Below are 27,444 nucleotides of genomic sequence, written 5' to 3'. Positions count from 1 at the left end.
TCTAATATCCATGCCTATCCTCCTCTATTTTTTGTATGTGGGACGCTGCCACAGCATGGCCCAATGAATGGCGCGTAGGTCCATGCCTGGGATTCGAACCCATCACCCCGGGCCGCCGAAGTGGAGCACGCAAACTTAACCACTACGCCACTGGGCCGGCCCCTAAGTGAAATCTTTTTAACCACTAAAATCTCAGGATTCTGTGAAATATAGATCTGTCAGTGCTGGCATAGATATGGAAGAAGGGGTTCAGTTCTAGTGGAGTTAGATACATATTTAAGGAAGATGTCCTTAAAGCAGAGTCCCCTGCAAGTAGCAGGTATATCTCAAATGTAATAATTTAAAAATTATTTCATGCTATCAGTTATGGGCTTTCTTTTACATTAGGCTTGTAAAATGGATGCTTGTGTTGTTTAATCTCTGCTTTGTTATTGTGTGTGTATGTATTTCAGTGCAGATGGACGTTTTGAAGGGGCCAGTACGAAAACAGTCGTCAGGTATGATGGCACTGTCACCTGGACTCCTCCAGCAAACTACAAAAGTTCCTGCACCATAGATGTCACGTTTTTCCCATTTGATCTCCAAAACTGTTCCATGAAATTTGGTTCTTGGACTTACGATGGATCACAGGTTGATATAATTTTAGAGGACCAAGATGTAGACAAGAGAGATTTTTTTGATAATGGAGAATGGGAAATTGTGAGTGCAACAGGAAGCAAAGGAAACAGAACTGATAGCTGTTGCTGGTATCCTTATATCACTTACTCATTTGTAATTAAGCGTCTGCCTCTCTTTTATACCTTGTTCCTTATTATACCCTGTATTGGGCTCTCGCTTTTAACCGTACTTGTCTTCTATCTTCCTTCACATGAAGGTGAAAAGATTTCTCTCTGCACCTCAGTACTTGTTTCTTTGACTGTCTTCCTTCTGGTTATTGAAGAGATCATACCTTCGTCTTCCAAAGTAATACCTCTGATTGGAGAGTATCTGGTGTTTACCATGATTTTTGTGACACTGTCAATTATGGTGACTGTCTTTGTTATCAACATTCATCATCGTTCTTCCTCAACGCATAATGCTATGGCACCTTGGGTCCGCAAGATATTTCTTCAGAAGCTTCCAAAACTGCTTTGCATGAGAAGTCATGTAGATAGGTACTTTACTCAGAAAGAGGAAACTGAGAGCGGTAGTGGACCAAAATTTTCTAGAAACACATTGGAAGCTGCGCTTGATTCTATTCGATATATTACAAGACACGTCACGAAGGAGAATGATGTCCGTGAGGTCTGTGACATGTTGTATTTACAAATGCAGGTCTGCTTCGATTCTCAGTTTGGCAGAGTAAACCAAATGACCCTTGAGGCTAAGCATAGATTGGGGGCCAGAAATGTTGACATACTGTTCTATAAAAGATCTTTACTAAAATTTGTTTCAGTTAAAACATCTGCAAAATGGGGAACCTACACAAATCTCACTTCTCCGTTTCCCCCATTGGCATCTTGGATGACTTTAAAGAAAATGTAGTGTTATGCTGACTGCCCTGTTATTCTAAGGAATAGTAATCCTGCCATATGTTTTTTGGCTCTGACATAATTAACTGTTTTAATTTTATCTTCAGTAACTTTATTTCTGAATTCTGTGATAATCTGCAGAGACAACTGCATTATAATTTATCAAAAGTGATTTTATTTTTTAAAGAATGAACCTAATGTAGGCTTTATAAATATAGTCTAGGTCAAGGTATTTTTCTAGAATAAATATTTTTGTTGTTCACTTACAAAATAATGTTAGTGAAATTAAAAGTAGTAAGGTATTCTTATGTTATACATCAAAGTGTTCATATGAAGCTTATTGAATAATGCTTAATGATGTGCTTAATTTGCTTAAAAGCAAAAATTTGTTTAAAACTTTATTATAGAAAAATAACTCATTGGCTCCTTAAGGTTAATACTTAAAATGCAAGAATTGAACCTGAATATTTTATTAATGTGATCATATTGAACTGAGTTTTCTTTCAAAACGTAAAATTTCAATCTTGTCACATTCTTTATTTCTATTGTGTAATATTTTTAATGCCATGACTATAGTAATATTTTCAGTAATAATTTCATAAATTCATAATGAATTTACTTTGAATAGTTCCATTAAAATTATATGAATTCTATTTGTAAAGCTTTTCTAAATGGAAAAATTTCTAGCAGGTGTGATAAGTAGATGGAATGAATCTGGTAAAAAAAACAGCCCTCCTCCCCAAAGAAACATTTGACATATATTTCTTGTGGATTTGTAAAGTTTCTATTTGGTAGTAGTATAATTAAATTAGTTTATACGGTCTGAAGCTATCAATGGTGTCTTGAAAAATACAGATATTAGTTAAATAATGATTTAGATTGAGATGAAATGTAATAAATGTCTGCAAAGTATTTTGCAAAAGGGTCAGGGCTCATCCCACTAGGGCCAGTAAATGGGTTTTATTTTCACGAGAAAAATTTAGAAACAGAGAACATGTCTACAATCCCCTAAATTCTACATTATCCCACAACTTGGGGCACAGTTCTATAGAAGACCCGCTGCTTCATAGAGGCAGGGGACTAGGGAGGCCCTTGGTCAAGGAATGACCTTGTGGATAGGAGCCTCTGGTGCTCAGGGGCTGGTCTCAGCCTGCCCTTTTCCTTGAGGTCACTCAGACCTGCTGAGCCAGCTCCCTGCTTACACAGCAAAAAGGGGGAGGAAATGAGCTCCAGGCCAGCAGATCTGAACTCATGAGCTTAGACTAAAATGGCCCCTAGGATATCCAAAACTAAATAAACTCAGGTCAGGGTGGGGAAAGAAGATGAACGGTTATCTAATATGTATTATTCTGAACCAGCTTTTAATTTGGCATGACATTAACCTCAGGCTGGATTCTCTTTAAAAATTAAAATAAGTAAAACACTACTGGGCAAGAATAAGTAACAGAAATAACTGTATATAGTAAGAATAATTTTTTTTAGTTTATTATAAAATATCCAAGGAGTATATTCCAATTTCTATTAAAAATCTATCAAAATAAGCCACTTGTAATATATTACAAATTAATGTGTGAATTAACAAATTGTGTAGTGTCTTTGAAAGCTTGCAGAGGCTCTATCTGTTATAGACCGTCAGGGTGCTGTCTGTCCCTGAGCCCGAGTACAGGGTCACTTACTGTTTTGAGGCAGCAGGGGAAGGCAGAAACTGATTTGGCCTCTAACTCAGTGTGTTATATTTTTAAATAATTACACAATTTAAAATTATGTATTTAATATGTTTTTTTTTTTTTTTTGCAACAGGTTGTTGAAGATTGGAAATTCATAGCCCAGGTTCTTGATCGGTTGTTTCTGTGGACTTTTCTTCTGGTTTCGATTGTTGGATCTCTTGGGCTTTTTGTTCCTGTTATTTATAAATGGGCAAATATAATAGTACCAGTTCATATTGGAAATGCAAATAAGTGATACTTCCCAAGGGGTTGTAGTAGGAATTTAGTTACCAAAAGGTATATATCATATGGCACCTATAAAATTATGAAAATGTAAATTGTTTAAAATTTGATGCAAGCTTTAACAGATTAACAGTTGCTAACATCAGTTTATTTTAATAGATTGCCCATTAGAACATCTACCTGCGTGACTAAAGTAATAACCGATGGATCTTCTAAAAATCGCAGCAAAATATTATCTGAATTATACTAGTAAAAATCTAATGTTTGTGTCCTGGCAAATAATACTAATTTGTAATCATCAGTGAAGTTCTTTTTTTTCTTTTTTATTTTTTTTTTTGGTGAGGAAGATTGGCCCTGAGCTAACATCTGTTGCCAATCCTCTTTTTGCTTAAGGAAGATTGTCCCTAGGCTGTGCCATTCCTCCTCTATTTTGTATGTGGGACACTGCCACAGCATGGCTTGATGAGCAGTGTGTAGGTCCGAGCCCAGGATCTGAGTCCAAGAACCCTGGGCCACTGAAGCGGAGTGCACGAACTCAACCACCACGCCACCAGGCTGGCCCCCTAAGGTCATCTTTTGATTGTGCTGGAAAACTCCTGTTGTATTTGAAGACTGATTTCAAAACTTTTTCTGCATTTGGTAAGGTATACATTTTAAAATTCTTTCTGTCCTGTAATCACTGGATAACAGCTAATCTTGAGTGTAACATTACACTGCTATTTAAAGAAGCTGACTAGTTGATATGATAATGATCTAATGTGATGCTGCTTTTCTATAATTAACATTTTTAAAAAATGAAAAATGGGAATTGGGAACTCCTTTAAGGCTTACTTTATTCTTTAGATGCTTAAACTGAACAATTATTGTACTATTTTTTTTTTTAATTTTATTTATTTATTGATTTTCCCCCCAAAGCCCCAGTAGATAGTTGTATGTCATAGCTGCACATCCTTCTAGTTGCTGTATGTGGGACGTGGCCTCAGCATGGCCGGAGAAGCAGTGCGTCGATGCACGCCCGGGATCCAAACCCGGGCCGCCAGCAGTAGAGTGCGCGCACTTAACCACTAAGCCACGGGGCTGGCCCTGTACTAACTATTTTTATAGCTTACCTTCCACTGTAGAATCATACAAGAGACAAACCCTATGGACATGCAGTACCATCTCCTTAACATTAATTTCAATCCCCTTGTCCCCATTTTCCACAATTAATAGAACCATCTTCTATATAAATTGTGGTAGCATCTTTTTATCTTTGATCTTAAAAGAGTCCACTATAATTAAGTGAATCCCATTTTTAAAATATGTCTATGGATGCTACTAAATCGTTCTTGAGAAAACCATCTTCCAAGATTAAAGATGGTATTCTAACTAGGTATAAGCACATTGTTACACACCTGTAATGTTTCAGTTTTCTCTCTTTCATTCCAACAATTACAGTACTAGAATCTTAGAGTTGCAAGGGCCTTTAGACGTTATTTAGTCTTGGCCTGTTACTACTTACTCAATACAGTATCATGTATCACAGATAAGTTAAATTTCATCTCTCAATGCCCCTGATTCAGCCGTCACCAGGAAGAAAACACTGACAGAAACCTGGCATTCAATTTAGAACTCTTAGCTCTTGAGAGAACAAATGCCTTATTTATTTATAGTAAGTAACTCGTCTAAGTTCAAGTCAACACTCTTTGGAAGGCAGAGGGAATCCAGTCTAATTTGCATTTTATTGTAGGTAGGTGTTTAATGCCATTTAATGAGTGAAAGACGGGTTTGATGAATTTAAATTGCCTGTTAGTTGTCTTAGCACATCTACATCCCTGATCCCTCTTATATCTCCATTACTGTTACTTAAAATTTTTATATGTAAATAAATTTTATAGAAATCTTCCTTTTGACTTATTGAAACAAGTCAAAGTGGGCTGCAATTTCATCAGTTTTATTTTTGCATAGGAAAACATCAGAATGACTAGTGAGAAGATGAAAATGGTCTCTGTGAATTATCATCTCTTGCCAGTGGTTATTCAGACTCAGAAGTGTAGTATGGGATACTCTCCTCTTAATAATTTGTCTAAAGAAGTGATTCTCAACCAGGGGCAATTTTGCCCTCAAGGGGACATTTAAGAATTTTTGGAGAAATTTTGGAGACCTTTTTGGTTGTCACAACTAGCAAGGGATGGGGGTATATGTTACTGGCATCTAGTAGGGTGCTGCTAAAGATCCTACAATGTACAGGACAGTCCCCTCAACACGGAATTACCCAGCCAAAAATGTTAATAGTGCTAAGGTTGAGAAACCTTGTTCTAAAGGTTCATTAACAATGAATGTGTGACTAGATATAATTTCTCATAGTATAATAATTTAGAATTATGCAAGAATAATAGTTAAGGCCCTCTGCATTGGAGGCACGGCCCTTAAACTCTTGAAAAACAGTAAAGAAGTGCATTGTAAGAAATGGTAGTAGTGGGGTATGGCTGAAATAGTATAAAACTTCAAGGAGATTATGGCTTAAATAATAAAAACTTTTGGGAAATCTGTTGTGATATTGAACCAAATGGATTTTCCCATTTCTGAACAGCAAGTTTTTCTATCCAGTTATATCTCAACCACCAAAAAAAGGGAAATGGTTTTCATATTTAGCCCATTTTTACATGTTCCATATCACAGCATACTACTTATCGCTATAGAAGAATTATATTTTGACATTTTTTTACCTTACCAAAGGCTGGTTAAATGTTCATTTACCCGTAATGAATACTCTTGACATTTTTCTTGCATTAATCTTTTTTGACAAAAATCAAGACAACTGGATAGTAAGTAAACCTTGAAATGCCAAAAACAAAGCCAGTAGCTTGATGATAGAAAGCATGTTACTATTAAGAAAGCCTAAATGGAACACCTAATACAATAAAACTCGTAGAAGAAAACAGGACAAACACTTTATAACACTGGGTTTGGCAATGATTTCTTGGATATGACACAACAGGCACAGGTAACAAAAGAAAAAAATAGACAAATTGGACTTCATGAAAATTTTAAAATTTTGTGCATCAAAAGACACTATCAACAGAGTAAAAAGGCAACCCACAGAATGGGAGAAAATAATTGCAAATCATATATCTGATAAGGGATTAATATCTAGAATATATAGAGAACTCCTAAAATTTCTGAGATAGACAAGATCGGGCACATTCAGGGTGGTATGGCCTTAGATGAGAACTCCTAAAACTTAACAGCAAAAAAACACAACCCAATTCAAAAATGGACAAAGGACTTGAATAGACATTTCTCTGAAGAAGAGATACAAATGGCCAATAAGCACATGAAAAGATGCTCAACATTACTAATCATTAGGGAAGTGCAAATCAAAACTACAATGAGGTATCACCTCACACCCATTAGGATGGCTACTGTCGAAAAAACAGAAAACAAGTGTTGATGAGGACGTGGAGAAATTGAAACTCTTGTACACTGTTGGTGGGAATGTAAAATGGTTCACCCATGGTGGAAAACAGTATGGCAGTTCCTCAAAAAATTAAAAACAGAATTATCATATGATCCAGCAATTCCACTTCTGGGGTATATACCCAAAAGAATTGAAAGCAGAGTCTCAAAGCGATATTTATACACCCATGTTCATAGCAGCATTATCTATAATAGCTAAAATGTGGGAGCAACCAAAGTGTCCACTGATGGATGAATGGCTAAGCAAAATGTATACACATACAATGGAATATTATTCAGCCTTAAAAAGGAAGGAAATTCTGACTCATGCTACAACATGGATGAACCTTGAGGACATTATGCTAAGTGAAATTGGCCAGTCACAAAAACATAAATGATGTATGATTCCACTTATATGCAGTACTTTGAGTAGTCAATATCATAAAGACAGAAAGTATAATGGTGGTTGCCAGGGGCTAGGTTGTGGGGAGAATGGGGAGTTATTGTTTAATGGGTATAGATTTTCAGTTTTACAAGATGAAAAGAGTTATGGGGATGAATGGTGATGATGGTTGCACAACAATGTGAATGTATTTAATACCACTGAACTGTGCACTTAAAAATGGTTAAGATGGTGAATTTTATGTTGTGTATTTTACCACAATAAAAAATAAAATTAAAAAAAAGAGCCCCTCCCCATGCACACACACAAGTAAGCCTCAGGCAAACACACAGGTTAGTGCTCATGCATCATCCCTTGCCATCAAGGGTTGCAGAAACAATCCTGCTGTCCCTAATATGCACACCAGTATGAAAACCCACAGAAAAATACGATCAATCACCATGGCAACATACTTCCAATCGTCTTGAATCTGAAAAACAAAACAAAAATCATGAAAGGAAAAACAAGCATGAACGAAAAGGCAGAGAGAACACATTTTCAGTATTGACTATTTAATAAATATGTTGCAGTAGCAGAAGAAACCCTTCTGCCACAATATGCAGGAAACCTTTTTTTTCTAATTGATGTAGTCTGAGGAAAACTACCATTCTCAAGTTTCCCTTATGCACTAGAGAAATAGCTATAAAATATTTATTTTAAATCAGAAATTTCTTAATATATATAACCTATTTTTTTCTAAACCGAATTCCAATTTATAAAGTTAGTGAAACCACTTACTTGACTTACGCCTCTGTGGGAGGATTTTGGGTCTTTGTTAGAATAGGTAATACAATCCAACATCATTTACCATTGTTTCTAGTTCTTATCCAGTTTTAGATACTAAATTCCTTTTAACATCTGTTCCAAAAATGAAATAAGTACATCAAGGCAAGCCCCTCATCCCTCTTTCTCTCCCAGGGCCCCTCCACAATGCCTAACTAACTAATATCATCTTCAGTTATAAGGCCAGCATATCATGGAATTCTGTACAGTTATAGGACAGGCTGAAAATCAGAAGTAATCGCTGACAATGAAGTAGAAGATGGAAGAAAGAGCAAGACTAATTATATATAATACAGCTTCAATTTAGGCTTGAAATAGGAAGGAGAATTGTATGTTAATTATCCTCCTAGACAACTCAGAAAGCAAGGAAGCCATAATTGAATTGAGAAAGAGAGAACCCATGAATCAACTGATTTTGAAGAAATAATCACATAATAAAGAGGCAGCATGTGATTTAGTAATTTAATTAAGTACACTGAAATGGGGCTGGGAGACAAGGATTTTATTTCACCATTATGGGCTGGATTAAATGTGTCCTCTTGATGACACTAAGAACTCATAGGTAAGATTAGAATTATAATGCGATATTTGCCACAAGGTACTTTATTGAAATTCTAAGATTTTGGTTTGTAAGTGCTTCAAATACACAGTAGACCCTGTGATTCCTACCCACCCCCTGCTGGCTAAACCTGCTAAGGCTCTAGGAGGCAGAGAGGTGGAAAAGCAGAGACTTGGAGACAGACTTTGATTATAATCCCAGCACTGTTCCTCTCTCATCGTGAGAATCTGGGTAAATTATGTGACGTCTCTTAGCCTCAATTTCCGCATCTGTAAAATGGGGAGAAGAACAGTACCTACCTCAGAGGCTGAGATGAAGAGCAGACAACTGAAGGTACCCATTGACTGGGGAGCCTGTGGCTTCCCTCCTCCCCTCCCCACATCAAGATGAACTTCAGTCAAGCAAAAGGAACTTGGAAGAGATCAGAGCCAGGTGGGAGGTGAAGAGAAGTCCCTTGAGGGACAAGGTCACCTGGAGGGGAGGAAGCACCCTTGAAGGGTGGTCTACCCCTGTTTGTGGCCATGTGGTCCTCTGCCTTGTGGAGCCTGGGTTTGGGCCCCTCCCTGAAACACAATTCAGCAAGGATGGCTGACACCTCCAGAAAAAGTGAGTTTATAGACCCCAAATACACAGACTTAGCTTTTTGAAAGAAAATTTATGGAACAGATAGGTTAAGGATTTAAAATAAACCTGATATCCTCTGAGATAGATAGAGAATATTGGAAACATGAAGGAAGAACAAGCAGTGTTAGAGAGGAACCAAGAAGACATACCAGTGTGAAAAACAGAGAAGTTGCAATAAAGAACTCGAGAGATGGGATAACTGGCAGAGTAAGAACCACCCAGGAAAGAAACAAGTGGAAGATGAGAGTGGGGAACTTTCCCGGGGGTGGCAGAAAGGAATAAAGAGATGGAAAATGTCGAGGAAAAGCTAAAAGATGGCAAGGCTGGAAGCAGATGTGTCCAAGTCTGAACAACAGGAGTTTAGGGAAAAAGAAAAGTAAGAGGTGAGGAGGAAATCCCTCAGAAAAATACCTTGATTTCCCCAGAATTAAAGATGAAAAACCTCAGAAGGAAATGGCTCATAAGAATGCCAGACATTAGGGGAGACCCACACTGACACATTGTGTTTGATGTCATTAGATTTCTCTACAAATAGAAAATTCTAATAGCTTCTAGATAGAATTGATTACTCACAAAGGGACAACACTCAGATTAACTTAAAACTTTTCAGAAGCAACAATGAAGCAAAAAGCCCATGGATATTATTTTGTTTTTAAGGAAAAGAACTTCAACCCTAGAATTTTGTATCCAGCTAAACTCTCATTTAAAAGTGAGGGCACAGGGGCCTGCCCGGTGGCGCAGAGGTTAAGTGCGCGTGCTCCGCTTCAGCGGCGCGGAGTTTGCAGGTTTGGATCCCGGGCGTGCACCGACACACCGCTCGTCAAGCCATGCTATGGTGGTGTCCCATATAAAGTGGAGGAAGATGGGCACGGATGTTAGCCCAGGGCCAGTCTTCCTCAGCAAAAAGAGGAGGATTGGCAACAGATGTTAGCTCAGGGCTGATCTTCCTCACACACAAAAAAATGTATTTTGAGGGCACCATACATTTTTAAGCCTACAGGTCTCTGAAGGTTTCCCCATAAACACTCTTGAGAAGTCATGTCCATACAAAGAGAAATAAATCCAGGAGGACACGGTAAATAAATGATTTAGTGAAGTTGATTGTAGACTAAAAAAAAAGGAATGGCAAAACCCAAGAAGTATAACCCAAAAATCTAGAGTCCAGAACTGAAGCTCCACTAACACCTAATGTGGCCAAGGTGGTGAGGAGGACTAGAGGGGAAGGACGGTAGGGTGGGGGGCCAGATACAGATATTGAGGAATATAAGACACTGATAGATATGGAAAAGAGAACTTGAGTATGGGTCTAAATCAGTTAGGAATAGCCACTAGAAAAATAAAAATAGAACGCATGACTTTCAACCAGCAGAAAAAATTTAAACTTTCCAATGCACAGCAAGAACTGAGGCAAAAAAGAAAAGTAAATGGAAAACATGAAATAAGATGGCAGAAATTTAACTCTGATAAAACAGTAATTATAACAAATGTAAATTAATAAATCATTGATCAAAAGTCAGACTCTGGAATGAATGAAATCTAGATGCATACATATACATAGACATACACATAGACGTATACAGATATATAGAGATATATAGGTGTATCTATCTGTCCCAACCAAACAGAAAGCAAGTTGTTTCAGAATTATTAGCTGGAAAGGTCACAGCTCTGATCTGTGCACACCTCCAAGACCGAGGGAACAACTTGTACAATAGAACCAGCCGCAGGATGCTCAGCTGTCAACACTGTCGTCAACAAAGAGTGTTTCCCTGGGACCACAAGCTCCCCAATGAGTTTTCTAGTTTGATAACCCAATCCTAGCCCTAACTCGGGACTTAGAGTATTATACTCATTCAGCTCCTTACCAATAAGACCCAGGGTGAGCAAGTAGGGGTGACCAACAGGAACAACTTGAAAAACAGAACAACCAAGGCTGGCAGGACACTACGATGTTCCTGTGCCTTGGGGACCCGTGTGGTCATTTACAGGCTCTCAGCACCCTCAGGAGATGGCTCTGGGAAAACTAAGCCTATTCAGTCTAGGTTCCTAGGAGCCAAGGATAGTTAAAACCAGCCAACTTGGAGCCAGAGATTTAGGAAGATAAAATATCTCTGGAAAACTTTGTGTCAGCAGCGTGTTGGTCACACAATAAGAAAGGAGACAGCTCGAGCCTCTCCTCAGAGCACTGAGTAGGCTTCTTTATTCTAACACTTGACATCCTTTCATAAATGGGCTGCAATCTGCTGACCTGTGGGCTAGATTTCTGCTTTCTCTGGAAAAACTGAAGGATCTAATAATAATGGGCCCACAGGCCCCTGTGGGAACAGATGACCTACGGTGAGTGGTGGCTGCCCCTTGAGAGGAACCATGTGCCACTAGTTTGCCACATTCAGGCTGTTTCACTAATTTACCTTCCTGGCATTTCGGTTGTGACTTCCCTTTTAGTAACAATTTTTAAGAATGTCTGTCTCCATAACATGTTTTAGATCCTTGTGAAACTAACACCTTGGGTGTTGCCTAGTAAATAATTTTTGGAATAAAGATAATTTCTAATAGCCTGATGTATGGGTACTTAGATCTCAAGCTTTAGTAAATTATCGCTAACTTAAAAGGAATTATTTTAATAGTGGATAAAGAAAGGGTAGAGAATGTCTGCAAAAGTTATTAGTGTTAGACAAATGAGAGATTGACACTGATCATTTACTTAAGCTCCAACAATTGCTTCAACCGAATTTCAAGGAATGCCTGACTTTTTGGCTCAATTACTGGGATCAGCAGGAGGTTCTGCATTGTTACAGTCACAAGGCGTGCTCACAGTTGCTCAGATGGGTGGGGTGAGGACACAGGACAGCTGTTGCTGTCTCCCTCCCGTCTCATCTACTTTAATATGCCATTCACAGCCGAATAAAAGAGGCTCCGGACATTCCCTGTCAACATTAATTACCTACAGTGCATTGGGAGCTGAAAGTGTAATTAGCTTTTTGCTAATAAACAACTTAAGGCAGGGCCAATTAATTTTAAAGCAGAGCTTCTTATAAAATTATTGAATGTGACTCTGGTAACCTTGGGGGTAAACAAAGGGTCAGGGAGCAGCCAGACACTTGACATTATTTAATGTAAAGCTTCCCTATTCTTAATACTTGATACGAGTTCTAGCATAAGATTTTTGGAGGAGATAAAAGTTCTCCCAGTTAAAAAAAATGAACAAAAGACTCTGACTAGATACTTCACCAAGAAGATATCCAATTGGCCAATAAGCATATGAAGAAGAGCCCTAATCTTTACACAGCAGGGAAATGCTAATTAAAACAGCAATTAGCTATCAATCACTTCATGTGTGTTGGTGAGGATGTGCAGTAACTGGAACTTTCACACATTGCCGGGAGACTGTCGGTTGGTTCAAACACTTGGAAACCTTACAGTATCCACTAAAGTAAAAAAATACATCTCTCCAATGATCCAGCAATTCCACTCCTAGGTACACACCCAAGGGAAATGAGCACATATGTGCACCAAAAGGCACATATAAGAATGTTTACAAGCACCTTTATTCATAATAGCCCCAAACTGGAAATAACCAAATATCCAGCAACTGTAGAATAAATAAATAGAAGCCGAGATAATCACATTGTAGAATATTACACACCAATAAAAAAGAAACGACCAAAAGGATAAACCTCTAAGACATTTTGTTGAATAAAAAGTCAGACATGAAACAGTTTATACTATGTGATTCCATTTATATGAAGTTCAAGAATGAGTAAAACTAATCAATGTAAAAGAAGTCAGGATCAGTGGTTACCCAAGAAGGAGGGAGATACTGATTGGGAAGGAGCATGACAGAACTTTCTGGGGCACTGGAAATGTTCTATATCTTTACCTGGATCATGGTTATGTGGGCGTATACATAATGTAAAAATTCAAAAAGCTGTACACTTAAGAGGTACACACTTTACGTAAATTACACCTAAATGGGGAAAAAAAACACAGAAAGTAAAATTAAAAATGTAAGCTTAGCTGATGAATACTAACTGGAGATAATCTGGCCTCAGGCCCTTTTTTAGCCTATCTCCTGATCAGCCCTCTCTTGGCATCAGGTGTCTAATGGCCCAGACTGCCAACTTCAGGGCACTAGAGACTCACAAGCCTTATCATCCCATTTTATAGATGAGAAGACAGGCTCAGAGAGGTGAGGCAACATATCCAAGAACATATAACTGGTAAATAGAGGAGCTGGTCTGATCACGGGCCACTGATGCCAGAGTCTAATTCCTTAACCCTACCACTATGCCTCGCCTCACAGGAACCAACAAATGTTTGTTGAATGAATGAACGACCGAGGTAATAATAAACATATCCTTACCTCTTTGGCTTCATTTTGTGCTTTCATATTTTCAGCAATATACTTGACACTTTGGATAGCTTCTTTGATTTCTGGTGACAAAGCAGAGAGGGGCAGCACAGCATCAACAGATTCAGAACTGGAGCTTCTCGTGAGGTTGGCACTGAAATTTGAGATTTTTATCCTGCGGTGGTGACAGTAGCCGCACATCCCGTCCTGGCAGGGATGGCCTTCCTTGCAGCCTTTGGACTCTGGGCGGCTGAAGCAATTCAGATTTGAGAGCTCAGCACTGTAGAAGGGTCTTGGCTTCTGAGAGCTGCCCTCGTTGCTTGCTGGCCTGGTCATGAACATGACCCTGGGAAGCAAGTTCAAGAATATGGTCTTCACCCACGTGGGCATCGTGTGCGTGGTCGGGGTTCTGTAGTGCACGTTGAGGACAAAGACAGTGATGACGATGGACAAGGTTACAAAAATCATGGTGAACAGGAGGTACTCACCGATCAGGGGAATTACCAGCGAGGTGGATGGGATCGTCTCAGTGATCACCAGGAGAAACACGGTCAAGGAGAGCAGGACTGAGATGCAGAGGGTCACCTTCTCACCGCAGTCGGAGGGCAGGTAGAAGACGAGCACGGTCAGGAAGGAGATGAGCAGGCAGGGGATGATGAGGTTGATGGTATAGAACAAGGGCAAGCGCCGGATGTACAGCGAGTACGTGATGTCTGGGTAGATCTCCTCGCAGCAGTTGTACTTGATGTCATGTTTGTAGCCTGGGGCTTTGATGATGGCCCACTCACCACTCTCCCAGTAGTCCTTGAGGTTCATGGAGGAGCCGATCAGGACCAGGTCAATCTTCGCTTTGTCGTAGGACCAGGAACCGAACTTCATGGTGCAATTTTGGTAATCAAATGGAAAGTAGGTCACGTCGATTTTGCATGAGCTCTTAAAGATGGCTGGAGGTATCCAGGTCACTTCCCCTGTGTACTTGAGTAAAGCTTTGGTCTTGTCGTCCACCTGGAAATCCCCAACAGCACTGCAAAGACAAAGAGATGTCCAGCTTCTCACACCGCCCCAGGTAAATGGCAAGTAACGATTTGTAAAACTGTGGAATATGTGAGCTCAAAGTGCCATAAAAGGTCACCAGTTCACCACCCCATTTACCAATGGGGATACTGAGGCCCAAGACTCCCCTCCGCCAACAATCTAACATACTCATCACACCCTGGGGCATGTCGCTGGTTCATTCCACAACATACAACTGCTGACTTGATACTTATTGAGACACTCCCAAATGCCTGAAAAGGAATTCTTCCCCCTTTAATTAAAGAAATGGGAATGCAAGTTGTCAACCTGGAGGCAGGTGTTTCGGTGACCTTTGGGGAGATTTGCCACTCACTCTCCCTATGGTTTGGACCTGGTTAATGCCTCCTCATTCAGTCTCCATTGGGCGCCTAATGTGTATACACGTATGTGTGTGAAACCAGACTGTGCAGCTGGGGGAGGCTGCAGAGACCACCGTGGGAGCCCACTCCCATTAAACTGAACACTGTTAGATGAGTTTATTACCAGACCGTATCTCTGGATCCTGACTCCACCATTCACCACACTCCCCATCCCAGTGCTGTTTTAGAATGAATAATCATGTTTTCTGATTTCTTGCCTCTCAAATCCAGCATGACAAGTTCCTTCACCCTCTGTTTCTCTGTCTTTCCCTATATTCTCCCCACCTTTCTTCTCCCTTCCTTTTAGTTATATGCACCCTGACTTTCTTTTTACAAACAGATATACATTTTTCTTAGAATCATCTTGTTGGTATTTGTAAGCTGGTTTGTTCAACAGAAGATGTGCTGATGACCAACTCAACACTCTGTCGAGTTGCGTCTGAGAGTGAGGCCTTTCGGTCCTCACAATGCCTTGCCCCGTGAAGGCTTTGACATATCCTTGGCCCAGCCCTATTAGATTTCTTAGAGTTCTGCATTTGAAGGCATTCCTGTCCTTCAAAAGGGAACCACCACCATACCCTTTGGCCTGAAGAGCTGAAAAAAATAACAAACCTAAACATTTAGAAATATCCTTGTGTGGCTGTTGTTATTGGACAGGAACATGTGAAAACAGAAGGGGAACATGCCTGGCGCATGTCTCCTTGCTAGTCTCTGGCCCTCTGGCATAGAGGCACCCTCATGTTCCTCTGTTGAGCAGGACAATCATTCCACGTAATGACTTGATTCCAAAGCCACTACCTATCTTTACTCCAGTTGGCTGGTTTGTCCCAAAGGTGCCCTGCTGGGTTTATACATTCTTAGCCCCCACTTCACTCCTACTGTGCCCTCAATTCCCCACAAGAAGATTATTCCTGGCTCCTGGCTCCAGGAAGAAAGGAGAAGTGGGGTGGGGCTAGGGATCCACACAGCCCCCAAGAGGATGTGACCCATGTTCACGCGAGGAGTGTCTATGAGGACTGGCCTACACAGGGTTGAAAAGACCCTTGGGAAGACAAACGCCTCCAGAACAACTTTCTTTATGGCATCCTGGATCAACAAAATGTCAGAATAGTAAGGGACCTTCAGAGCCCAGGGTCTAGTCCAGGAATTGGCAAACTATGGCCCATAAGCCTGCCCCCTATTTCTGTAGATAAATTTTTATTGGAACACACAGACATACCCGTTTGTTATCTCTTGTCTAAGTCTACTTTTGAGCTACAAGGGCAGAGTTGAGTAGCTGTGACAGACCGTATGGCCCACAAAGCCTAAAATATTTACTACCTGGCCCTTTACAGAAAAAGTTTGTCAACCCCTGCTCTGGTCCAATCCCTTCATTTTACTGAAGAGGACACTGAAGGTGAGAGAACAGGACTGACTTGCTCAGGGTCCCACAGAGAGTTTGTGGCAGAGCCTTGGCCAATCAGAACTTGGGTCCCCAAGTGAGGAGTCGCAGAACCGCCTGTGTGCCCAAAGGCCAAACACTGGAGATAAGTTCATCTTGTTGCTGGGGCCCATTTCTGCTATTTTCCAGAGATCCTGATCACTGTGGCTGCTGCCTGCAGAACCCCTCGGCTGTGTCTGCCCAGACCAGAAGGACTGTTTGCTGACCAGGGCAATGTCAGCAGCCTATCTCTGCCACTGGGATTAGAGAAGATGAAGACCTAGCTGGGGACAGGGGTCTGACACAGCACCAGCTACATAGAGGGCACTCGGTGAGTATTTATTTGACTGAAAGAACAACTAGAAAATAAATGAAGGTCTCACCCCCACAGGGTGCCCAAGAGATGGCTGGCAGCAAGGGAGAGCAGAGGTGGGAGGGGTCTGAGCCAACGTGTTGCTGAACCCTGTGAGTTGATTAAAAAAAGAAAACGCATGGTGGGTGCAAATGATTAGCTGAGGTATCACTTTAATAGAAGGAAAGATTGAGAACTTAAGTGGGGTGAGGGTGGCAAGTGGTATGAGAAGATTAGGATGGCATCGTTTTTTTTAATCTCTCCAAATTCCCTCAGAAAAACAGGGCAATGAGGACAGCAAAAGAAAAAGCCTCCTGACCACACAGTCAACATCATTAGGTTACACGGAACCCCGTGAACCTCGGAATATGAGAGTGTGGGGTCAAACCACCAATGCCAGCAGGACCTGCGTGGGACCGTGTGGGATTAGCTACTGGTGGAGGTGGCCAAGGGAAGAGAAAGGGGAGTTCACATGTCCTAAGAGCCCCAGGCACAGAAACACCAAGACGTATCTACCCCTCAAAAAAGAGGACCCCACTCTGTGTTGAATCCTCAGCAAGGGAAACAGTGCAAGAGAGAGGGCTCCACAGCTTCCAATTTGTGGGAGAGAACAAAGATGGCGGGAATCCACTGAGGGTCTGCAGAGAAGTCAGTCAGGGCTAGTGTGGGCTCTCGAAGATCTCAGAAATACCTCCCCACCAGCCCCGTGGCTTAGCAGTTAAGTGCACATGCTCCGCAACTGGAGGCCCAGGTTTGGATCCCGGGCGCGCACCGACACACCACTTGTCCAGCCATGCTGAGGCGGTGTCCCACATACAGCAACTAGAAGGATGTGCAACTATGACATACAACTATCTACTGGGGCTTTGGGGAGAAAAAGGGGAAAACAAAAAAAGGAGGAGGATTGGCATTAGATGTTAGCTCAGGGCCGGTCTTACTCAGCAAAAAAAAAAAAAAAAAGGAGGATTGGCACAGATGTTAGCTCAGGGCTGATCTTCCTCACAAAAGAAAAAAAAAAAAGAAATACCTCCCCAAACTCCCTTCTAGAAGGACAGAGACCCACCCAGTAAAAAGCTGCTTAGGGTAGGATCCAAACTGAACAGGGTAGGAAACGGGGTGAGAAGAGAAAGAAGGTGGGTGGTTCAGAAACTAGAGAGGGAGGCATCCAGAAGCAGCAGCTCTCAGACTACGGAGGTGGCTACACAGAGAGGCCTGCCTTTTAAGGCTTCAAGGTAACTGAAGAGGGAACTCTCAGCAGGTGAAACAAGAAACCCACCCCACCCATTCCCATCCCCTCCAGGAACCTGTCCTGAAAGTACAGCAAAGGCCATCGGTTTAAACAAGAGCAACTGAAAAGAATTGGACTGAACCCCATATAAACATATCATAAGAAAAATATAGGGGCCGGCCCCATGGCTTAGCGGTTAAGTGTGCGCGCTCTGCTACTGGTGGCCCGGGTTTGGATCCCGGGCGCGCAACAGCACACCACTTCTCCAGCCATGTTGAGGCTGCGTCCCACATACAGCAACTAGAAGGATGTGCAACTATGACATACAACTATCTACTGGGGCTTTGGGGGAAAAAAAGGGGGAGGATTGGCAATAGATGTTAGCTCAGAGCTGGTCTTCCTCAGCAAAAAGAGGAGGATTAGCACGGATGTTAGCTCAGGGCTGATCTTCCTCAAAAAAAAAAGAAAAAAAAATGCTGCTGTCATCTATCCAAAAGAAAAATATAAAAATAAATACCTGAATAACACATAAGCAGGTAAGGGCACACCACAAAAATATAACCACAGAGCAGAGGAAATCGATAATCTGATATTATAAATTAAGCTAAAAGAAACTAAGAAATCTTTAGAAACTGTGAAAGAGCAGCTTAATCAGAAATAGAAAAGTTAAGGGCCGGCCCCGTGGCTTAGCGGTTGCGTGCGTGCGCTCCGCTACTGGCGGCCCGGGTTAGGATCCCGGGCGTGCACCAACGCACCGCTTTTCTGGCCATGCTGAGGCCGTGTCCCACATACAGCAACTAGAAGGATGTGCAGCTATGACATACAACTATCTACTGGGGCTTTGGGGAGAAAATAAATAGATAAATAAAATCTTTAAAAAAAAAATAGAAAAGTTAAGAACAAATTTTGCTAAACAACAGGAGGATAAAGAACTGAAATACCTTAGGAAAGAATTAGGAAAAGAGAAAAATTATTTTAGGAATAAAGACTAGACTAGAAGAAACATAAGACAAACAGACACCAATTGGAATTGCCACATTCCAAGTGAAGCAACGGAAATAAAAGACAGAAAGGAGAAAAAAATTGTTTTAAACCAAACAGAAACAGAGAAGAATGGAGAGAAAATCATATAGACAGAATATAGCTGAAGAAGTTCCAGTATATGTAAAAATGGAGTTCCTGGAGAAAAAAATCAAAGCAATGGAACAGACTAAGTCTTAAAAACTATAATTCAAAGAAAAGCTTTCCTGGAATACAAGAAGGCTTATTATATACATAGTTCAGAGTAAAACAAATTGACTTTAAGGACAAAGGAAAAAATCCTTTGGGTACCTAAGCAAACAGAACAAGCCACTTACAAATAAAATGACTATACATCCCGTTTGCCTGGGGCAACCCTGGTTTACCCCTGTGGTCCTGGCATACTTATTGATAGTGTTCTCTTTCTCTCCCAAAACTCACCCGATTTGACAAGAAAAAGAAAAGTAGACTGGCATCTGATTTTGACAGCAACACTTCATACCAGAACACAGTGAGTCAAGATTTTTAAGATTTTCATGGAAGGAAAATATGAGCCAAGGATTTTATATCTAATTAAGTGACCTAAAAGTAGAATCTAAAAAGGCTATAATGAGCTATGAACCTGTAAGAACTAAGGGTATTTTGTGTCCATGAGCACTTTCTGAGGATTCTATTAGAGAATGAACTTCAGAAAACAAAAAATCACAGGAGAAACTTTGGCATAAGAAGCTAAAAGGGGTTTCTAATGTATCAAAATGAAGAGAAACTCTCAACAGAGGACCACTCCTGAAAACTGAAGTTCTAACTAGGAGAGAGGAGTTGGATGATTTTCTCTAATGTTACTTTCAGCTTCAGAGTCCAAGGAAATTCCTTATGATATTTGCTCCTCTCTGCATCCAGTTGGAAGCATTTCACTATGTCTCTCGGTACTGTTAAAATCATACATCCTAAAGTCCTCCAGCTGTTCACTCAAGATTGCCAGCAAGAAAACAACTATCCAATTCAAATCATAAGATTAAAATTTTTGCCCATTTTCTTAATTCTAGCTTAGCAAAAATTCTCAATACCCTGCCCAGCTCCCTAAGAGCCTCTGGACCAGGGGATTTCTAGGACAGCTCACATTCTGCAAGCTGGTTAAGTTTGTCTTGTGTCCCAGTTCTTTAAGGACCAATTTACCAATACAAATTGCACGAAAGAATCATATTTATGAATGCTCTATTTCCTTGGGAAAAAAGTAAATATAGACCATGTTTGGAGTGATTAAAGACCCCCCTTCTTCTAGCCAGTGACCAGAAAGTGGGATTCAGCCAAAAACATAGCTTCTCTAGTCCAAATACTAATAGTAAAACATTTTGTACGAATACAGCATAAAAATCTAAACACAGGAGGCTTTTATTCCTTGAAATCAGATTAGACTAATTCTATATGAAGTGTTTTGCTGAAAAATACTTAATGGTTAAACCATTTTCACACTAGAGATAAAGCACAGGTGCAAAATGATGTTTTTCAATACCCAGAGACAAACTAGTCCATACTGTAAAATATCAATTAAAATTTATGTTTGCCTAATTAAAGAGCTTAAATGTGGAAAGTGTCAGCTTTGTGTGGGCTTAGGAAAAAGAGACATGTTTTGCAGGTGCCACGATGTGCAGGATCAGACTAGCAGAGGAAGAATCTTTGAAAGAGAGAAAGAGGAGAGGCTTCTTGACACTAATGGGAAGGTGCATGTGCACAGGGGCATCAGGTACACCAGGTGTACAGGGTTAGGCAGGGGCTGACTCTCAGGTGAGTAGAAGAATGAAGCCCTTCTGTGGTCTAACCTCATGGGGCCCGACTGGGACCTGACTTACAAGGAAGGCCAAGTCTTAGTGAGGGCCTTGGTGACAGATGTCCCCCCACCCCCATAGTGTTTCCCTTCTTGCCCTCCCTCCAGTTTGTAACTGCATATTTGGATATTATAAATAATTGTCTTCCTGGCTGTGAGGTGAACTCCTGGAGGCAGGAGAGGTACCCGTTTTGTGCACCACTCTATCTCCAGCACCTGATATATAGTGGATGCTCAATAAATACCCCATGGAATGAACCAAATGAATGAAGCCCTCTTGGAAAAGGTCCAAGGAAGGCTAGGCTGTAAGTGCAGTGGGCCAAGGACCCAGAGTCCAGGCTGAGAGCCCAAGAGGGTGTGGGCCACCCAGCACCTTACTTGTTATACAGCACGATGTCTGGCTTCCAGATCTTTTGCGCAGGGACACGCATGAACTCTGCCCCGTCGTAGTCGGAGGGGTTCCACTTCAACTTGTAGTCATTCCAGATCTGGGGGAGGAGGCAGGGAGGGAGAAGGAGGCAGCAGGAGGAACAGCATGGTTTTACTTCTCTTGACACCACCCATCCTGGTGAGCTCCCCACCTCTGCTGTGTGTCACTGAGCTGCCTCCATGCTGGACCAGTTTCTCATGTGGGGGCTCGTGGGGGACACAGCACTGGGCTAAGTGTGCAGGCCACCTTCTGGCTCTACGGGAGCCACTGCCTTCATGACTGTGGGCAAGACCAGCCCCATGTCAACCGAATAAGGACCACTAGTGCCTCCTCTGGGCACTTCTAGTGCCAGGGCCAGGTCCATGCCTTAAGCTCCTGCTGTTTACTTCCCTGAGATGGCTCTCCTAGAGCTGCTGCATGGTGTAATGGTGAGCTCTCTGGACTCTGACTCCAGGAGCTTTTTCAGAGATTTTCCCCACCAAGCCCCAATAACAGGGTGTTAATGACACACAGAACCCTCTTCCATCTCCAGGTTAAGCAGGCTTGGCCTCTGAAGGGTTCTCGGGAAGGACCCATGATCCCATTGGGCCCAAGAAGTGTTTGGGTGCAGAAGCTGGGAGATCTGAGTCCTGAGCACCTGAGCAGGGAGAGGTGAGGCTGCAACCAGAGGGAACCTGTGCCATACAAGGTGTTGAGTGGGCACCACGCCCATCTAACTTTCCAGCCTCCTAGCAAGGAAGGCTGTGTGAGCTGAGCGCTCGGTTGGCTGGGCTGGCGGAAGGGTCACACCAGGTCTGGACAGAGCCTCCCTGGGGAGGACACACGGAAGCTGATTTCTTTGGCCTCAATCTGTACAGGAAAATCCAGAGCCCCTGCTCCTACCCTATGAACAACAACAATGGCATCTGATTCTGACTTAAGGATGAGTTTTTGGCAAGAGGAAGGGAAGGAAGTGGTCTTAGGCACACCCTAGAGTCGGGGGCCAGGGCTCCAGCCCCAGGTCTGCCCCATTTTGTTGTGTGACCATGAAGAAGGTCTCTCCTTCCAGGCTGCACTCTGTCATCTGTGACTTGAGGGGCTGGGCCCTGCACTCCTTTCAGGGGGACTGTAGAGCATTGCATGTGACCCCAAGTCCAGGAAGAGACAGACCAGCCAGTCAGCGGACTCCAATCTGGGCCGATGGGAGTGATGTGCCGTCTTTGGGCCCTCCTTGGTTTACAGACAGCAAATAAAGCAGTCACCACCAGGGGGAAGCAGTGCTCAGGGCCTGGTCACTTACTTGCTTGAGCCACAGGTTGGTCTCCATGATCTGGTTTACTTCATCCTAGAAGGATAGATTAAAGCAGACATGTGAATTACAAAAACAAGGCTGTTCTGGGAAAGCCTCTTCCAGAAGCCCCATACCCCACGGCCACAGCCTGTGGCTCTGGCACTCACCACCTTCACTAGCTGAGACATGGACACCTCAAACTGGATGATGACTGGGTCCGACACGTTGGCCACAGGCCGGATGATCTCGTTGTAATCTTCGAACAGCCGCTCAAACAGACGGTGCTCGGCCTCGGAGGCACTGGCCACTGAGGGAAGCAGCCCTGTCAGACCCTGGGGAAACTGTCACTTTTCCCCTCACCAGGGTCACCACCCACCTATAGCCTCCCCTCCGTTTGCTGGGGGTACTCTGTGCAACTCCACACTTTCAGACTAGTCCTGCCCCTTCAAGTTACAGACTGGGAAACTGAGGACCTAGAGGGACAGGGATTCCACCAGGTCACACTCATTCAGTGAGAAGCATAGTGGTTACAAGCCGGGGCTCTGAATTTGGATAGATTCAGTGCAAATCCTGACAAACTACTTGTGAGCTCTGTGAGCTTAGGCAAGTGGCATAATCTCTCTGAACCTGTTTCTTTATCTGTAAAAATACAGATTATAAATGAATCCACCTCATAGGGTTGTTATGAGCGAGGTGCCTAGCTCACTGCTGGCATGTGGTAAGAGCTCCAGAACTATCCTTACCGTCATTGTTACTGCAGGGCAGGGGTGTGATACAAATGCAGCCTGCCTAGGTACAGCCGTTCACTGCTTCCATGAGGGAGAGACGACCAGTCCACTCACAGAGGCAGGGCCACCCAGGGTCAACTAGGCCCCCCTGTTCTGCCTCCCAGCCTGAGGGAGACTGCAGCGCAGGTCTGGGGCTCTCCTTCATCCCACCCCAGATCCTGTAGGGGTTTGGCCACCAACTCAGAAGCCAGGTGCCTACACGGCTCCCGTGATCTCAGAGTGTGACCCACGGTTCCTGCTGATGCTGTCTTCACATCCTGATCAAACATTCTTACCTCTCTGAAATCCCTGGGGAGCCCCTTTGTTCATAAGGCCCACCCCAGGCATCTTGAGTCAGCTGTCTGCTGCTTCCCACTTTACAGATTTGGGGACAATCAGGGGAGGGGCTGAAGGGAATCGTTAGTGAAATCCAACCCAGCTTCTCCAGGTCTTGAGACGGACTCTTGCCTGCTCCTTCTCTCCCCGCTACCCCCCAACCCCCGCAGGGACCCCCTGCAGCCCTGCCAAATCCCTCGCCCCTTGGTATCCTCCAGCACTCCCAGGCCACACGAAGAGTCTTCTGGCGGCGGGTCAGGGCCGGCTTCTCCTTAACTGGCTTCTCCCAGAGACCGGGCAGAAGGCGGGGAGGCACGCTCCCGGGGTAGGGGGTCTCAAAGCAACGCGGTCAGGAGCGCGGAGACACAAGGACAGGGAGGAGGGGCTGAAGCGCCAGCTCAGGCCCCCCAAGCCCCGAAACGACTCCTCTGTCCCCTAGGTGGCTTTGATCGAGTCTTGAGCCCTCTCTGGCCTCAGATTCCGCACCTATTCGTAAAACGAGGAGGTGGGCGGGATGCAGATGGTGGAACCCACGGCCCGGGCGCGCCAGTTCGGCACCCAGTGCGCGGAGCAGGGCGACGGGCAGGGCCAGGACTCGAACCCATAACCCCGGGGCCTGGGAAGGAAGGGCCCCAGTCCGGAGCCCTCCTCGCGCCCCCCCCGGCAAGCGCCCAAACGACTCCAAGGGAGTGGAGAGCCGAAGGGAAAAGGGCATCCCCCGCCCAACTCGCCGCCAGGTGGGAGCGAGTCCCCAGCAACGCCGCCCCTTCTCTCCGCCTCCCGCGCTGCGCTCCCGGGGGCAACCCCTTCGGACCCCGCCTCCCCGCTCGGGGCGCCCATCCCTCGGCACCCCTCGCCCGACGCCCGTACCTGGCAGCAGCAGCAAAAGCAGTAGTGGCGGCGCCCGGAGCGGCGAGAGCCGGGGGGCGCGGGCTCCGTGCGGGTGGGCGCCCATGGCCGGTCGGGGCGGGCGGTGTGGGGGGCTCGGCAGGCGGAGCGGACCCGAACGGTCGGGAGCGGCCGCGGCCGTAGCGAAGACAGACTCGGCCCGCCGGGCTCCCAGGCAGCCGGCCCCCGGGAGTGGACGGAGGGCGGGGCGCGCGGGGCTGGGGCGCGCCGGCCCCGGCCCTCCCGGCTTCCCACCAATCCCGGCGCCGGCCCCGCCCGCCGCCCTGGGGCTCCCGGAGGCTCCGAGTGGGCTGCGGGGCGGTGCGCCCGCGCCGCCGGAGGGACGCGCGGCCCCTAGCGCCCGGTGTTGGGCAGGCTCGTCCCTCCGTCTGTGGTCTGTGCAGCCCAGGGACGGCTCCGCGCCGGACCAACCCGAACAGGTACTGGCAGACCACCAGGAAGAGTAGGAGCCGAGTCCTTGTCCCTGGCTTCCCGGGTGAGTGACGGTCCGCCCGCAACCCGGCGTGGGCGCCCTAAGCTACCTGGTCGCTGGTCCGTCTGAGAGGTTCTAACACACCCTCAAAACGAGGCCTCAAGATTTTGACGCTAGTAAGTGTTAAATATTTTAGATGTGATAATGGTATTTGTGTTTCTGAGAGTTATTCTAGTTTAGGAGGGGGAGAGTTGGAGTCAGTTAAAACAGTATCAGCCAGGAGTTGATAATTGTTGAGGCTGAATGACGAGTACCTGGAGGTTTGCTATACTGTTCTACTTTAGAATAGGTTTGAAATGTTCCTTGATAAAAAGTAAAACAAAAGAAGAAAGAAAAAACAACTGAAAAATGAGGTTTCGAGATGGAGCCATCAGAGAGAGATCTGCGCTTCCGGGCCCCTGGCCCCCTGCAGAACCTTGTCTGCCCCCGCCCTATCCGCACCCCTGTGTGCCCCGGGGAAGATGCAGTGGCCAGGCAGGCTGCCCTGGGACCCCTTGGCCTCTCTGACCATCCACATGGGTCAGGTGAGGCACCTGCAGGCTTCCTTGGGGTCCCTTTATCACAGGACCAGTGAGTCGCCTTTATTATTTCCAGAATGGGTTGCCTACCCACATTCAAACCAAAAAAAGGGAGACATTTTGCAGGACCCATAAAATGTTTGTAAGAATTGGGGCCTACCTCTCAGGCCCCCACTTAGAGCACGCTCATTCTCCTGGCAAAGAGCCCTTCATTTGGAAAATATTGCAGATCACACATCCAACCAAGAGCTTTCATCCAGAAGATATCAAGACCCCTCAAAACTCAAAAGTAGGAATAGACAGGTATGAGGGATCTTATTGGGCTGGTGCAAATGTTCTAAAACTGGATTATGTTGATAAACTTACTAAAACTCAATGAATTGTACACCTTAAATGGGTGCTTTTATAATATGTAAATTATATCTCAATAAAGTTGCTTTTAAAAATTCAGCAGTAAGAAAACTAAAACCTAATTTAAAAAATTAGCAAAAGAGTTAAAGAGATACTTCACCAAAAAGGATATACAGACGACAAAGAATCACCTGAAAAGACGCTTAACATTACTAGCTATTAGGGAAAAGCAAATTAAAAGGATAATATATACCACTTCACATCCACTGGAATGGCTAAAATAAAAAATACTGTCAATACCAAGTGCAGTCAAGGATACAGAGCAACTGGATCTCTCATACTTTGCTGGTGGGAATGCAGTATGGTATGGCTGCTCCAGAAAACAGTTTGACAGTTTCATATAAGTTAAAATACACTCCCCATATAACCCAGCAATCACACTCCTGAGTATTTATGTAGAGAAGTGAAAACTATTTTTTTTTTTGCTAAGGAAGATTTACCCTGAGCTAACATCTGTTACCAATCTTTCCTCTGTTTTTTGCTTGAGGAAGATTAGCCCTGACCTAACATCTGGGCCAGTCTTCCCCTATTTTGTATGTGGGTCACTGCCACAGCATGGCTGATGAGTGGTGTAGGTGGGTGCCCGGGATCCAAACCTGTGAACCTGGGCCGCCGAAGCGGAGTGCGCTGAACTTAACCACCAGGCCATGGGGCCAGCCCCCAAGAAATGAAAACTTTTGTTCACACAAAATCCTATATGTGAATGTTTATAGCAACTCTCTTCATAATTGCCAAAAACTGGCAACAATCTAAATGTGCCTCAACCTCCACAGGATGGAATGAATACTGCTCAGCAAGATAAAAGAACACACTCTTTGTACCCTCAACAACTCAGATGAATCTCAAAGGCATTATGCTGAATGAAAGAAGCTACTCTCTGAAGGTTACATACTGTATGATTCATTTAATGGCTTCTTGAAAAGACTAAACTATAGTGATGGAGAAAACCTATAGTGGTTGCCTGGGGCTAGGGGTGGAGGTTGGCATGACCATAGAGGAGTAGCGGGAGGGAGCTGTTTTGGGTGATGTGTCTCTCCTATATCCTGATTACACGAATCTATACATGTGTTAAAACTCATAGAACTATACATAAAAAGTCAGTTTTATTGTATAATAATTAAAAAAATAGAATCTTAAAAAAAGTCCTCTTCCATACCACAAATGTTTTGAGTGCCTACTATGTGCCAGGCACTGAGAAAAGACAGTTATGTTGGGGGACCAATCAGAGCATCTGTGGGGGAGACACAGCTGAAGTCAGCTGTGATCCAAAGCAGAACGTGCCCAGGGCTGTGGAGCATGGAGGAGAGGGCCATTCCCTTCAGGTGGGGAGCCAGGGATGGCTGCTCAGAGGAGGGGCATCTCAACTTGAAGGAGGAATAGGAGCCATTCATTTCAT

At 43.8% G+C, this 27,444-nt stretch overlaps 2 protein-coding genes across 2 annotated transcripts in view; one reads left to right on the top strand and one right to left on the bottom strand.

Moving 5' to 3' along the window:
• The window catches only part of CHRNA5 (cholinergic receptor nicotinic alpha 5 subunit), a 46,534-nt gene extending 42,751 nt beyond the window's left edge, over window positions 1-3,783 (top strand). Inside the window, exons 5-6 of the mRNA XM_058542167.1 lie at window positions 453-1,284; window positions 3,312-3,783. Of these exons, the coding sequence (XP_058398150.1) occupies window positions 453-1,284; window positions 3,312-3,473 (994 nt within the window). The 3' untranslated portion in view covers window positions 3,474-3,783. The remainder of the gene's footprint in view (window positions 1-452; window positions 1,285-3,311) is intronic.
• Window positions 3,784-7,298: 3,515 nt separating this feature from the next.
• CHRNA3 (cholinergic receptor nicotinic alpha 3 subunit) lies at window positions 7,299-24,771 on the bottom strand. The gene is made up of 6 exons (XM_058542165.1): window positions 24,609-24,771; window positions 22,803-22,942; window positions 22,645-22,689; window positions 21,314-21,423; window positions 13,670-14,681; window positions 7,299-7,770 (listed from the first exon to the last, which is right to left on the bottom strand). The coding sequence occupies exons 1-6, from the start codon at window positions 24,691-24,693 to the stop codon at window positions 7,642-7,644; spliced, it is 1,521 nt and encodes a 506-aa protein (XP_058398148.1). The 5' UTR covers window positions 24,694-24,771; the 3' UTR covers window positions 7,299-7,641.
• Between the last annotated feature and the right edge of the window lie 2,673 nt (window positions 24,772-27,444).

This window comes from Diceros bicornis, chromosome 5, assembly GCF_020826845.1.
Source record: "Diceros bicornis minor isolate mBicDic1 chromosome 5, mDicBic1.mat.cur, whole genome shotgun sequence".
Classification (NCBI taxonomy): domain Eukaryota; kingdom Metazoa; phylum Chordata; class Mammalia; order Perissodactyla; family Rhinocerotidae; genus Diceros; species Diceros bicornis.
This window is presented reverse-complemented; position numbering and strand designations above follow the sequence as displayed.